The sequence below is a fragment of the Protopterus annectens genome, chromosome 6.part0, assembly GCF_019279795.1.
Source record: "Protopterus annectens isolate FY-2018-M chromosome 6.part0, PAN1.0, whole genome shotgun sequence".
Taxonomy (NCBI): domain Eukaryota; kingdom Metazoa; phylum Chordata; order Ceratodontiformes; family Protopteridae; genus Protopterus; species Protopterus annectens.
Window position 1 is genome coordinate 1,927,614,273 of NC_056737.1, and position 13,125 is coordinate 1,927,627,397.

At 38.2% G+C, this 13,125-nt stretch overlaps 1 protein-coding gene across 1 annotated transcript in view; it reads left to right on the plus strand.

Annotated features, from left to right (window-relative positions):
* The window catches only part of VIL1 (villin 1), a 397,885-nt gene that overhangs the window by 94,623 nt on the left and 290,137 nt on the right, over positions 1-13,125 (plus strand). Inside the window, exons 3-4 of the mRNA XM_044075234.1 lie at positions 11,021-11,095; positions 12,905-13,101. Of these exons, the coding sequence (XP_043931169.1) occupies positions 11,021-11,095; positions 12,905-13,101 (272 nt within the window). The remainder of the gene's footprint in view (positions 1-11,020; positions 11,096-12,904; positions 13,102-13,125) is intronic.

Below are 13,125 nucleotides of genomic sequence, written 5' to 3' on the forward strand. Positions count from 1 at the left end.
CTTAATTCATATACATTGTTCTGTAAATGTCTTCAAGTAATTATTCAAACAGTTGGACAAATGGAAGGCCAGCCAAACTTAGTCCCCATTCTGTTACCTGCCTCCTAGCACTTGGCATCCTCTAGCAGTGTAATACTCGCCTTATGCTCATGGATAATGATTTTAATCTCAAGATAAAAATTATGTCTGCGAGAGCTGCAGATATTTAATTAATCTGGAGGCAGCCTTCTCTCAGAAAACCATGACCTGTGAGCAGCAAAATCCTCCACCACAACAATAGCAAATCCACAGAAATTGTCTTACTCAGAGGTAATCTATACCAAAGCCTCCCAGAGTTATGAACAGTAGGTCTCAGTGCAAATCATCACCATTTGTGTATACACACTCACAGCTAAAACTCCCTAAGATCCAAAACATTTCCAACCTCATACCAAGAAAAAATGTACAAACAATGTATTAGTGATGGGGGAGTCAACCTTTAGACACACTGATTCTCCACTAACGAGGCTGGACAAGGAAAGAGATACAGTGAACTGTCTTTCAGATGCCAAGATCTCAGATGTAACAAATGCCCTAAAGCCTCTTTCAAACAAGTATAACTATGTCATTATAGTAGTAGTCCGTGTGTGTGTGTGTGTGTGTGTGTGTGTGTGTGTGTGTGTGTGTGTGTGTGTGTGTGTGTGTGTGTGTGTGTACTTGTGATGCAAAAACCCTGAGGAACATGTGTACTTGTGATGCAAAAACCCTGAGGAATATGCAGACTAACATGTGATAACTTTCCATGCATGTGACAAATACAGGCCAAACACTGGTCTCAACATTAAAAATGTCTAGATTGAAAGAAAAGATAATTAGCTTCAATAAATAGGTGGTATTATTGTAGGGGGGAACTAGTATGTGTCATCTTGGGATGAAATGACTGACAGTCCAACTTGCTTTGTAAAGAAAGACCTGCATCTGTCATTCCACATGTTTCACATTCTGGCTAAAGCTTTTGCTACCCCCACAGTGCTTTTTTTAGACAGATTCCAGTTAATGAACATTTCAACATGGTAAACATATCAAACCCTAAAATGCACAATATCAAGGACTCCCTTCTTCAGTTGCAGAAGTCTCAGCAAGAATTGGCCCAAACATGATGCTTACCTGCATCTGGAACTCAACCATGTTTGTGTTATTACCAAGAATTTGTTTAAATAAAAAGAGAGCACTCCCTCCATACCTGGGTTTTGCACCTACCATGTCTTCAGGCCTGATGGCAACTGCAGTGCTATCTTTATATTTATAAAAGAGCATATCACCTAGAAGCAGATTCCCAGAGGCCCATAAACTGAATTCACTGAATTCCAGATGACCCTAAACAAGACAAGCTATCAGCTTATAGCCTGCTACTTGGCACCCTCCATGTCATGAGATTATCACTTGAAAATCCTAAAAGTACACAATGTAATTCCTATAAACAAAACTTTATAATATTGGGCAACTTTAACTACCCCTCAATAACCTGGACAAGCTATACCTCCAACATAGACTATGCCTAGGAATTCTTGGATTCAGTAATCAAAAACTTCTTTGAATGAGTTAATAAACCCACTAGGATATATCCTCAGGAATAAGCCACTTCATATATCATTCCTGCAGTTTCTCCTTTCCCAGTAAAGTCAATCAAAATCTTGTGGCATTCTCCTTCAATATCTTTAAAGTTACTGCAGCTAATATCTCTGAGTTTGATTCAAAATTTACCCATAACAGCACCAGCCACAATGCTGATAAAGCAATTAACTTTACAAAGAAATTCTGTGCCCATTTATATAAATGCCAGTCCCACTTAGAACAAAATATAATGGGAAATAAATGGGAAATAAAAAAGTCTCACAGGTGATCCAGCAACACAGGCAAACTAATATCCTAAAATTATATAGCATTTCAAAAATTCATCAGTATTAAAATATCACTAAAGATTTGAAAAATACTCTTGAGGCTAGTAAAGTATCCCATGAACTAAGTCTAGCTTCAGATGCTAAAGATAATTCTAAATATTTTTTCCTTTTATGTGAGAACATTAAGGAATAATACCCATCAGTGCTCAGAATGTATTCAGAGTGGCACTACGCACTCCAGCCCTGTAATACCCATCAGTATTCAGAAGGTATTCAGAGTGGCACTACGCACTCCAGCCCTATAATACCTATCAGTACTCAGAAGGTATTCAAAGTGGCACTACCCACTCCAGCCCTATAATACCCATCATCACTCAGAATGTATTCAAAGTGGCACCACACACTCCAGACTAATAATACCCATCAGTGCTCAGAATGTATTCAAAGTGGCACTACCCACTCCAGCCCTATGATACCCATCAGTACTCAGAATGTATTCAAAGTGGTACCACACACTCCAGCCCTATAATAACCATCAGTGCATAGAATGTATTCAAAGTGGCAATACCCACTCCAGCCCTATATCCACCCATCAGTACTCAGAAGGTATTCAAAGTGGCACTACCCACTCCAGCCCTATAATACCCATCAGTAATCAGAATGTATTCAAAGTGGCACTACCTTCTCCAACCCTATAATACCCATCAGTGCTCGGAATGTATTCAAAGGGGCACTACCCACTCAGCCCTATATTACCCATCAGTACTCAGAATGGATTCAAAGTGGCACCACCCACTCTAGCCCTATAATACCCATCAGTACTCAGAATATATTCAAAGTGGCACTACCCACTCCAGCCCTATAATACCCATCAGTACTCAGAATGTATTCAAAGTGGCACTACCCACTCCAGCCCTATAATACCCATCAGTGCTCAGAATGTATTCAAAGTGGCACTACCCACTCCAGCCCTATAATACTCATCAATACTCAGAATGTATTCAAAGTGGCACTACCCACTCCAGCCCAATACCCATCAGTACTCAGAAGGTATTCAAAGTGGCACTACCCACTCCAGCCCTATAATACTCATCAGTACTCAGAAGGTATTCAAAGTGGCACTACCCACTCCAGTCCTATAATACCCATCAGCGGTCAGAATGTATTCAAAAGGGCACTACCCACTCCAGCCCTATAATACCCATCAGTACTCAGAATGTATTCAAAGGGGCACTACCCACTCCAGCCCTATAATATCCATCAGTACTCAGAATGTATTTAGAGTGGCACTACCCACTCCAGCTCTATATTTCCCATCAGTACTCAGAATGTATTCAAAGTGGCACCACCGACTCCAGCCCTATAATACCCATCAGTATTCAGAAGGTATTCAAAGTGGCACTACCCACTCCAGCTCTATATCCACCTATCAGTACTCAGAAGGTATTCAAAGTGGCACTACCCACTCCATCCCTATAATACCCATCAGTACTCGGAATGTATTCAGAGTGGCATTACCCACTCCAGCCCTATAATACCCATCAGTACTCAGAATGTATTCAAAGTGGCACTACCCACTCCAGTCCTATAATACCCATCAGTGCTCAGAATGTATTCAGAGTGCCACCACCCACTCCAGCCCTATAATACCCATCAGTACTCAGAATGTATTCAGAGTGGCACTCCCCACTCCAGCCCTATAATACCCAGCAGTATTCAGAATGTATTCAGAGTGGCACTACCCACTCCAACCCTATAATACCCATCAGTACTCAGAATGTATTCAGAGTGGCACTACCCACTCCAGCCCTATAAATATTGTTAATAAGTTGGTGAATACATTCAGTGCCCATTTTATCCATGAAATACATATCCAAAGCCCACAAATCCCCAGACTCCCTGCACACCCTATTATCATGAAAGAACACATACTAAAGGTGCTATTCAAAACCAAACATGCTACCTCTATGGGGCCTGACAATACTCATATGCATTTCATAAACAGTACAAACATGCTCTCTCTGTGCTGATCTACAGTCTGGTCAGCCGAAGCTTACCTACAGGTTTTGTCCTTGAAGTGTGATGCACTGGAGCTCTGATGCCCCTCCATAATGGTGGCCCAACTATTGACCATAGAAAGTGTACAACTATCAGTCTGATGAGCCTGGTGTGCAAAGCCATGGAACATATTATTACTGACCTCATTAAGTATTATATTAAAAATCTAATCAGGCTTGATCCTCAGCAGTTTGTTTATGGTAGCGAGAGATATTGCCTGTTGAACCTAGCTAACATCTTTGAGAAGTCACACAGGCTGTGGTCAGTGGATATGCAACGCACATAACATATCTGGATTTGGTAAAGCATTTGGCATCATACCCCATGCAAGCATTTTTAATTATTTATTTATTTATTTATTTTACATTTGTTGACCAGGAGAGTCCAACTGAATTACAAGTTCATTTTCAGTAGAGGCCCGGGGAGAAAAGCTCCAAGAGAACATTTTTTTACAAAACATAGTTTTAAGGACAGACCTTTGACATACAATTTCCATAGAAGAGACTTTGACATACATATTAACTAACAGATAGGATACTTATTTATATATTATTGATATGTTATGTGCATTGCATATCCACTGACCACAGCCTGTGTGACCTCTCAAAGAAGTTAGTTAGGTTCAATATTTATATATTATAAATTAAGTTGAATGCTCTAAAAATAGATCCCAATGAGGTAAGATAGATAGGCAACTAGCTACATGACAGAACTCACATAGCCTGAGAGACAGAAGCAACACCTGATAGCAAGACTATGTCCAAAGGATAGCAGAATACTCCAAAGCTCAATGTTGGGACCACTACTGTTTGGTATTTAGTCTACTCATCTCCATGCAGGGAACCAAAATGTAGCCTTTTGTAAACAGCCCTGTCACTCAACATATAGTAGAGACAGTACTCCACTACAAAATGATAATGAAGTGAAGTTGATGATTCCCTTTCCTTTGATCATCATGCGGCAACACTGACAAGAAAATAGATAAAGATATATCATCCAAGTGTAAAGAAGTCTTATTTCTCTTATTGATTCACCAAAGAGAAAACCAGTTATCAAATAAAACACCCCCTTCAATATTATTTACTTATTGAAATTTAATTTCTGGGAAAGTCTAACTGGATAGAAGACTATTTTCAGCTGAGGCCTGGGGAGAAAAGCTCCAAATTATTACAAAATATTTTAAGAACAATCATTTTACAATCTTTGAAAATAAAACAAAAACATCAGCAGTTTAAATAATTATAACAAATTAGACATGATATAAAAACAGTTAAGAATTGATACAAGTTAGATGAAAATTATTTAATATTTAGAAAACATTTAGAAAAATTGTAGATAAATTAAAGGTAAGTTAATCTAATTGCAATATGAAGTGAGAGAAAAAAGTCTTAATGGCATATTTAGAGACAAAGTCAGGAAAGAGAACTTGACAGCAGTAAGGAAGTAAGTGAAGAAGTTGACAGTAAGGAAGTATAAAGAATGAAAATGTACTTGTTCACATTTTGGGATATACTTTATCCTGGTTTTGAGTATCTTATTGGACACATCAGAGTGCTGGAGAGGCCCCAAAAGCTTCTAACAAAGAAAATTATCAGCTTAAAGTCTCTGAACTATCAAGAGATACTTGAAGTACCAAGACTCAAAGCTACCAAGATAGACATGAAGCTCTCACCCTTTACTTGTTTTTTACAGCCTCTTGAGTGTCAAATTAACTCTCAACTATTATGCTATTAGAGAGTCTCTTGCCCTGGATCTCCTGTATGTCTGAAAGTCAAATAGCTCCACAACCACAAAAACACAAAACTAGGGACCTAATAAGGTATGGTAGAGAGAGAGAGACAGATTCAATATGTAGTTCCTTCCCACTTGTGGAACAAACCTCATTCTACCAAAGTTTAATTACTGCATGATAACCAGATTAAGTAATGTATTTTTTGTAGTTGTGAAGTGAACATTGCACAAGATATATATACACATATATATATACATATATATATATATATATATATATATATATATATATATATATATATATATATATATTATTATTATTTTTTTTTAATTAAACATTTTCAGTTGCTTCTGTTCATCCCACTCATTACTAGTATATCTTTTATTGGGAGAGATTTGATAAGATTACAGAAGTTGCTTGTTTTGAAGCAAGAGGTTTTACAGAAGTGCCTAAGCAATATATGTGCTTCCTCTTAGTGACATAAGATCTAAGTTACAACAGGAAAGAAACAAAACGTGTGATCATAGTAAGAATTTCTATACTCAGACCATGCAAAGCCCTAGCTTCTCCTTTTACAGTCCTGATGACATGACTAATGCAACAGATTTTCCCAAACTTTGTAGCTGGACCACACTAGGCTTCTGGAAGGAGAGAGTGGTAGAGCAATGCACACATTGATTCATTCATGCTTCATGATACTTTTTATGGTGTCTGTGATGTCCATGCCCTAGCCCAGCAATCAAGGAGTTTCAATCCTCACCACTACCACTAGAGAAAGCATCTCATGTATGAGGAAAGGATAACAAATGCACACAGTAAAGTACAATTTTCCTTAAGAGCATACAGAGATTACAGTCAGTCTGGGGCTGGTCACTCCCTTGCTCTCCAGGTTCCCAATAAGACTCCTCACTGGCACATCTGTAGAGTTCAGATCTCAGCCTAGCTAGGCAAGCTAAAATCTCCAGCACCCTCTCTGTCTAACCAGTGCTTCATGTCCCTGCCCAAGTAGCTGACACACACACTTTGAGATAAGTTTATACAACCACACAGACACTCCTGAGGAAGGCTGACACAGGTTCTCCAGCTGTGCCCCCTTTTCTAGACTATATGGTAGTACTCTGCCACCAACCAGCTAATAATCATCAGCTACTCAAAGGCCCTTAAAAGGATATCCAATTATTACTGTGCAATATTATTATCCAATTGGTAAGTATGACTAAACAGTGAAAGCTTATTTGGAGTGACTTGGACAGTAAACTCTATAAATATGCAATATACTCTAGAGCTTAAATTATCTCTACACAAACCAGCCACAGTTAAAAGGTATTAAAATATTTAATAATAAATAATTAAAACCACAAGACAATACTTTCTACTACACAGTGCTAGTCAAAGAGTTCAGAGATCACACAGAAATACTTAAAATAATTCAGTAGTACAGTTCTGACATCACAGAAAAATACATAGTCTAATCTTTCTAGTTCTAGCTATTTCTAAAAGAAAACACAAGTCTAAGATAACTTACATAAGACAACAGGCAGAGTGCTGTGAGTTGGATGATCAAGACAAAATGCTTAATGCCTTCTGATTCTCTCTGTTTAAATTGCTATTGCAGTTCTGATAAACATTACATCATTCTTTTACACTTTCTTGGAGTTCCCAGGCTACACATTAACTGCATTTACATTTTTAACATCTCCCTTTTGTTATCTTGCACCTGGTCAGGAAACAGAGCAATAAAACTACATTTGCATGTTTAAATCTAGCAATTTAACTCTTGGTTAAAACAATAGAAATAATTTCTTTATCTAGACTTTTTGGTACCACTGTCTACTTCAAAGGGTCACCACATGCTTTACTTTGGTCAGTAGAGTGCACTGTTGTCACATTTATTTCCAGTTCCACATGTAGCAGTATTTCTTTACATTTAAGACAACAAGCCTGTAGTTTACATTCATATTTCCAAATTATAGAATTATCTGCACAATTCTATCTGGCTAGGCTGGCAGCCTTCACCCTTCTCTACCAGTCTTCACACTGTCCTTACTCAAATTGCTGACGCTAGGCATGCACTATCAAGGGAGACTAAGCTGGATGTGGAATATTTCAGTAGACAGACAAACAAAAAAGCCTTGTTAAGTGATTCCATTAATAGGAAGGTAGACCTGGGAGTCTTGGAAGGTAGACACCTGCTTGATAAATAAGCAGCTAGAGATAGGAGGTAAGTCCTTAGCAGTGTGGTATCAGCTATAAGCAGAAGTGAGAGAAATGACATTGTATATTCAGTGACAAATATATTAGCTGGGCAAAGAATGACAAAGAAAGAGTATGTACATTTGGAGAGGGACTCAATAGAAACAGTGAACATTCTACAAAATTCTGCCTATACAGTGTATGGCTGAGGATGGAAAGTTTCTTCATCCTAAGAGTTTAGTATGTGGTTCAGGGTTTTATCTTCATCTTTGACTGGGCACTCATTCAGGAGTCTGTCTGCATCTTCCCTTAAGCAGAAATAGTACCATAAGTGACAGGTGTAGATCTGTTATTAGCAAGAAACAAGAATCTCCAATCTCCCTCCTAAATCAAATAATTAGTAAAGCAAACACAATGAGAAAAAAAGCTGCTAAGGAAGAATGAAAGTTCCAGTGTCATAAAAAGGCAACTGGAAAGATATAAACCAAAAGGAATATAGCTTGCCTGACATGCACGTTAATTAACAATTATCTCAGTATGTGTAAGCTACCCATTGAGCTGGTATGCTTCATATAACCATAGCTCATGATTAATATGTTAATAAAAATACAATAAATGATATATCAGTAATGAAGGGTATGCTCTCTACAGAAGAAATGAGGAGGGTACATTTAAGAAAGAGTATCTTTGTATATGTGGAAATAGAACAAAACAGCACACATAACAGGTAAACAAGACAGGAGGCAGTTATGGTCGTAGTAGGAAAATACATCACTATTTGTATAAGCCTTTTTATAGATCTCCTTCTGAAGAGGTGGAACTTCACAAGTTAATAATAAAAGGAATACATAAAATAAGAGAAATAATGAAGTATATATTTCATTTTGTATCAGATGCCTTTCAGAAAGATTGTATCAAAATAAATCAGATAATTTCTGTTTCATAAAAATGTGTTTATAATTTTAACTGTTTTTTTAATTAGAGTGGTGGATTCAATTGATCATTTTCAGACTTGGCCCAGGAGAGAGAATCAAGATGCAGATAGTAACAGAACAACGTAATAAACCACATGATAATGAGGAAGCAGTAAAACTATTGAGCTGGCTATCTACTGGTACAAACAGAAATTATACACAAGCTCACCAAGGTTTAATAAAATTGGTAAGACAGGTTACTGTAATAACATATCTACATCCATCCATCCATCCATCTACAACTCCTTTTTCCCATTTTTGGACATAGGGTCAAGGTGTCACTTGAACAGTGATATATATGTTTACACCACCGGATGGCTAGCCCTGCCTCAGTACGTCTCCCACACCACACACTCACATGCACAGTCACACCTATGGCCAATTTTATTTACATACTATAACATATCTACATCATGCAGTTTGGGAGGAGAGGGAAGATAGGTTCCAAGGACAGAGAGAAAGTTGTCCAAATTACAGACAAGGAGAATATGCCAGAATACAACAGGAGTAGATATGAAGAGCTGAGGGGCATTGCTTGGTAGGTGGTAGTTGGGAGATGTTAATGGGAAAGTGGCACATAGAGGAGTAGTGCAATTAGGGTTAAGTATGTTTCTTATTCCTGAATTACATTTTTGCCAGTAGATAACTTTTTGCCTTTATATTCATGACAAAGGTACTTTCATCAGCCTGCTACATGGTCTGAGACCCCATCCATGCACCAAAGCATGCCTGAAACCCCTAACATAACCTATACTTTGAAGTTATTTTGACATATGAATTACTAAGGTATGGACTTCTCTCTGTAGACCCGAGCATCATATTAGCCAGTTATTTTTGTAAAGGTCAGGATATGATGGCTAGTGGTCTTCTAGTCCTCCTGGGGATATTGACCTAGTATGCAGCAAAGCTGATGACTATTCTCCTGGAGTTGCAAATAGGCAGTGACCTTGGGGGAGGGGAAACGTTTGCAATGTTTGTTGCATTCACTGTCAGGATGTCTACAAGTGATCGCACAGAGTATCAGCTGGTTAATAAATGGTTTCCTTTCCTCCACTAGAGATTAGTCATGGAAAACTTCCACCCTCACCCTGAGCATAGGTCATGCTGTCTAATACCCACTGCTATCAGGGTTTTTAGTCAAGCCAGCATTGGTAGCAATTAAGACTCCTACTTCTCTACTAGTAGAAAAACATGATTTTAGTTAAGTCTACATTGTAGTTTGACCTGCACCTCCTTTTCGAGTGGAGATCATTTAAGTCTGTAGTGTCAATTACTGAAACAGTTTAAAGCATCAGTACTACTGCTTATGGACTACGTCAGTCAGCAGGTTCCTGCCATGCATTGGCATAGCACTGCATTAGAGTTCTGCTCTTTTTCTCTCATTATCCTACATGGAACGTATGCTTTTCTCCTGAATATTGAAGAGTGTTTTTACTTAAGCCTAAGTCTCATTGAAAAATTGACCTTTGCTATTACCTATGATATATGCTAGATAAGCACCCTAGCAGGGTTCTTTAAAATGCATGCCTTCAATCAACACTTAAGTCATTTAAATACCTTAATCTGAATGAGATATTAAAGTAAGCTTCTATTACACCTCCTTTCTGAAGCATCTGATGCAGAGCATTAGTAGTTTTGCACCAATGAGCTCCTGAGATGGTGACAGAGACAGATAAAATCAGAACTAATAGGCAACTCGTTAGAGCACAGGATATACCCATAACTCGGTTAATAATGAGTTAACCAGCCAAGCCTTAAAAGAATGCATTCCAGTATGAACTGGAGAAGTTTTCATGGGAAATGGAAGAATACAACAACATCTAGCCTTTGACTTAGAAGTCCTTAAAATGTGGAGGTGAATATCATTTATCAATTATCCTGTAGCAGCTCTGAGCTGCATTTGTTGCCATTACCTACACTTCCCTATCCAGGCTGTAAACTATCTTGATGCTTTTATGTTGGTAGCTACATGTATTACAAATTGTTGTACCAAAGGGTGACTGCTTTCAAGGGGGGCTGCCATTGTACTTTTTTAATTTAATAAAGATGTATTAGCATAATAAATACAAACCAAGTGATATTCATGATATGATTTGATACGATGAACATAATGTCAGTAAACCCCAAGTCTAGCAATAGTGTCTGAGGGGCTTAGAAGTTAACCCTGCTGTTTTATTTTGCAGAAAATGGAAATGGTACCTGTGCCTCAGAAGACATATGGAAACTTCTTTCAAGGAGATGCCTATGTTCTCTTATCAGTAAGTTTTCAACATACTGTACTGTTAAAAAGCATTTGTTCATTCTCTCTATTCACTGCATATGCATCCATCCATCTGTGCAACTTGCAATGTTCAATTACACAGAAGTTACTGGGACTGTCCTCAGGTGCATTCCTATCTTATTTTAACTTCTTACTGTAAATTCCAGTGCAGTTGTGGAATTTGGACTACCTGAACACTAGCATAAACAGGGAATTTGTGAAAGTTTAGGCTGCTGCTTCTATTACTTCAAGCCTCGTTTGTTCATTTTACTCCATATGCACTAGATTGTAGAATATGTTTTGACAATGATTCCATATTCTTTTACAATGTGGAATTAGTTGCTGGAGAAAAGAAGTTATCTTGCTGTACTGTACCTTTAAGTAAATAAATGTATCTCTTTTTAAATGAAGTATGGCCTCTGCAATGTTATTCCTTCATTTATTCATTCTTCTGATTATCCAGTTAGTCCAATGCATAGTTGTAGGGAGCCATAGCTTATCCCAGCACTCAGTGAGTGCAAGACAGTAAAAATAATTTTGAATGGGGTATCACACCATCCCAGGACACGTGTGTGCACACACACACACACACACACACACACACACACACACACACACACACACACACACACACACACACACACACGCGTGTGCGCGCGCACGCATTCACTTATACGTGGTTTAACTTTCTTGTAATTTGTAGGGCCATTAGTTCTTATATGACTTGTCCTTGTGATGTGGAACAAAGACAGGGAAAAGTTATTCAGTCTGAAAACAAAAATGTCTATCAAAGCTGCTCTCTTGCTGACATTTTTGTTGTTTCCCTGCTGTGCTCAGCATGCACCATAAGCAGATCACTTTGTCAAAATTAAGGAAATCATTTCTCAGATACTATATTTCCTTTCCCGCAGCCTTCCTTCCTTCCTCTTTCCATGTCTGGTGTAGACAGAGATGGGAGTATTCAACATACAGTGTGTGTTTTATCTCTTTTCGGATAAAACAAGTTTCTGTTAGCACAATTAAAACTGCTGTATAAAAATTGCTGCTCCACTTAGACAGTAAAAATGAAGTCACAGCTTAAATATTGAACCAAAAAATAATGGTGCAAAACTATGCTATCAGATGTAGCAAAATATTCTTGGAGTACTTAGAAATACAAATACAATGTTACAGATAGTTTTCACACAAGATTCTGGTACCAATGTCTTGCATTCTTTGTTATTTCATTGGGGTCCTTTTTTGTCCATCACTCCATCTATAGTGTGTACAGGAACAGTTTCCTGACCACATGTGTTTCATTAAACTACAAAACAATCTTAAGAGTAGCACTTTTATTTAGGTATTTGTAGTATCCAGGCTAACTACTCTACTTAAGATTATGTTGGCTCATGTAAGAAGCTGAGGCCACCCTGTTCTGAAGTGTGTATGATTTACGAGCAGGTACATTACCAGCTCTATTACCTGTCCACTCTCCAAATGTGTCACAATACATTGATGATCTTGGCAAATTATGGATAGCATGATAGCTTTTATGGTTCTAGATGACATATTTCAGAATGCAACACTTATTTTAAATATAGATTAGGACTGATAAATAATGTCTGCCTCTGTGCCCTCTTGCACACTCGCATAGTCTCTCACACACACACACACACACACACACACACACACACACACACACACACACACACACACACACACACACACTCTTCATGCAAAGTTTAATGCTGTAGAAATTATCGTGGATAACCTTATGAAATATGTTGCCTGACTTGTCCCCCCCCCCTTTTTTTTTTCCTTTTGCCAGACCCATAAAGCTGGAAGTGGCTTCAGCTATGATATCCATTACTGGATTGGAAAAGATTCATCACAGGATGAGCAGGGAGCAGCAGCGATCTACTCCACCCAGATGGATGATCACCTGGGAGGTGTTGCCATCCAGCATCGTGAAGTCCAAGGACATGAAAGTGAGCTCTTCAAAGGCTACTTTAAAGCTGGAATCATGTAAGTTTCTGCTCAGGTATATCA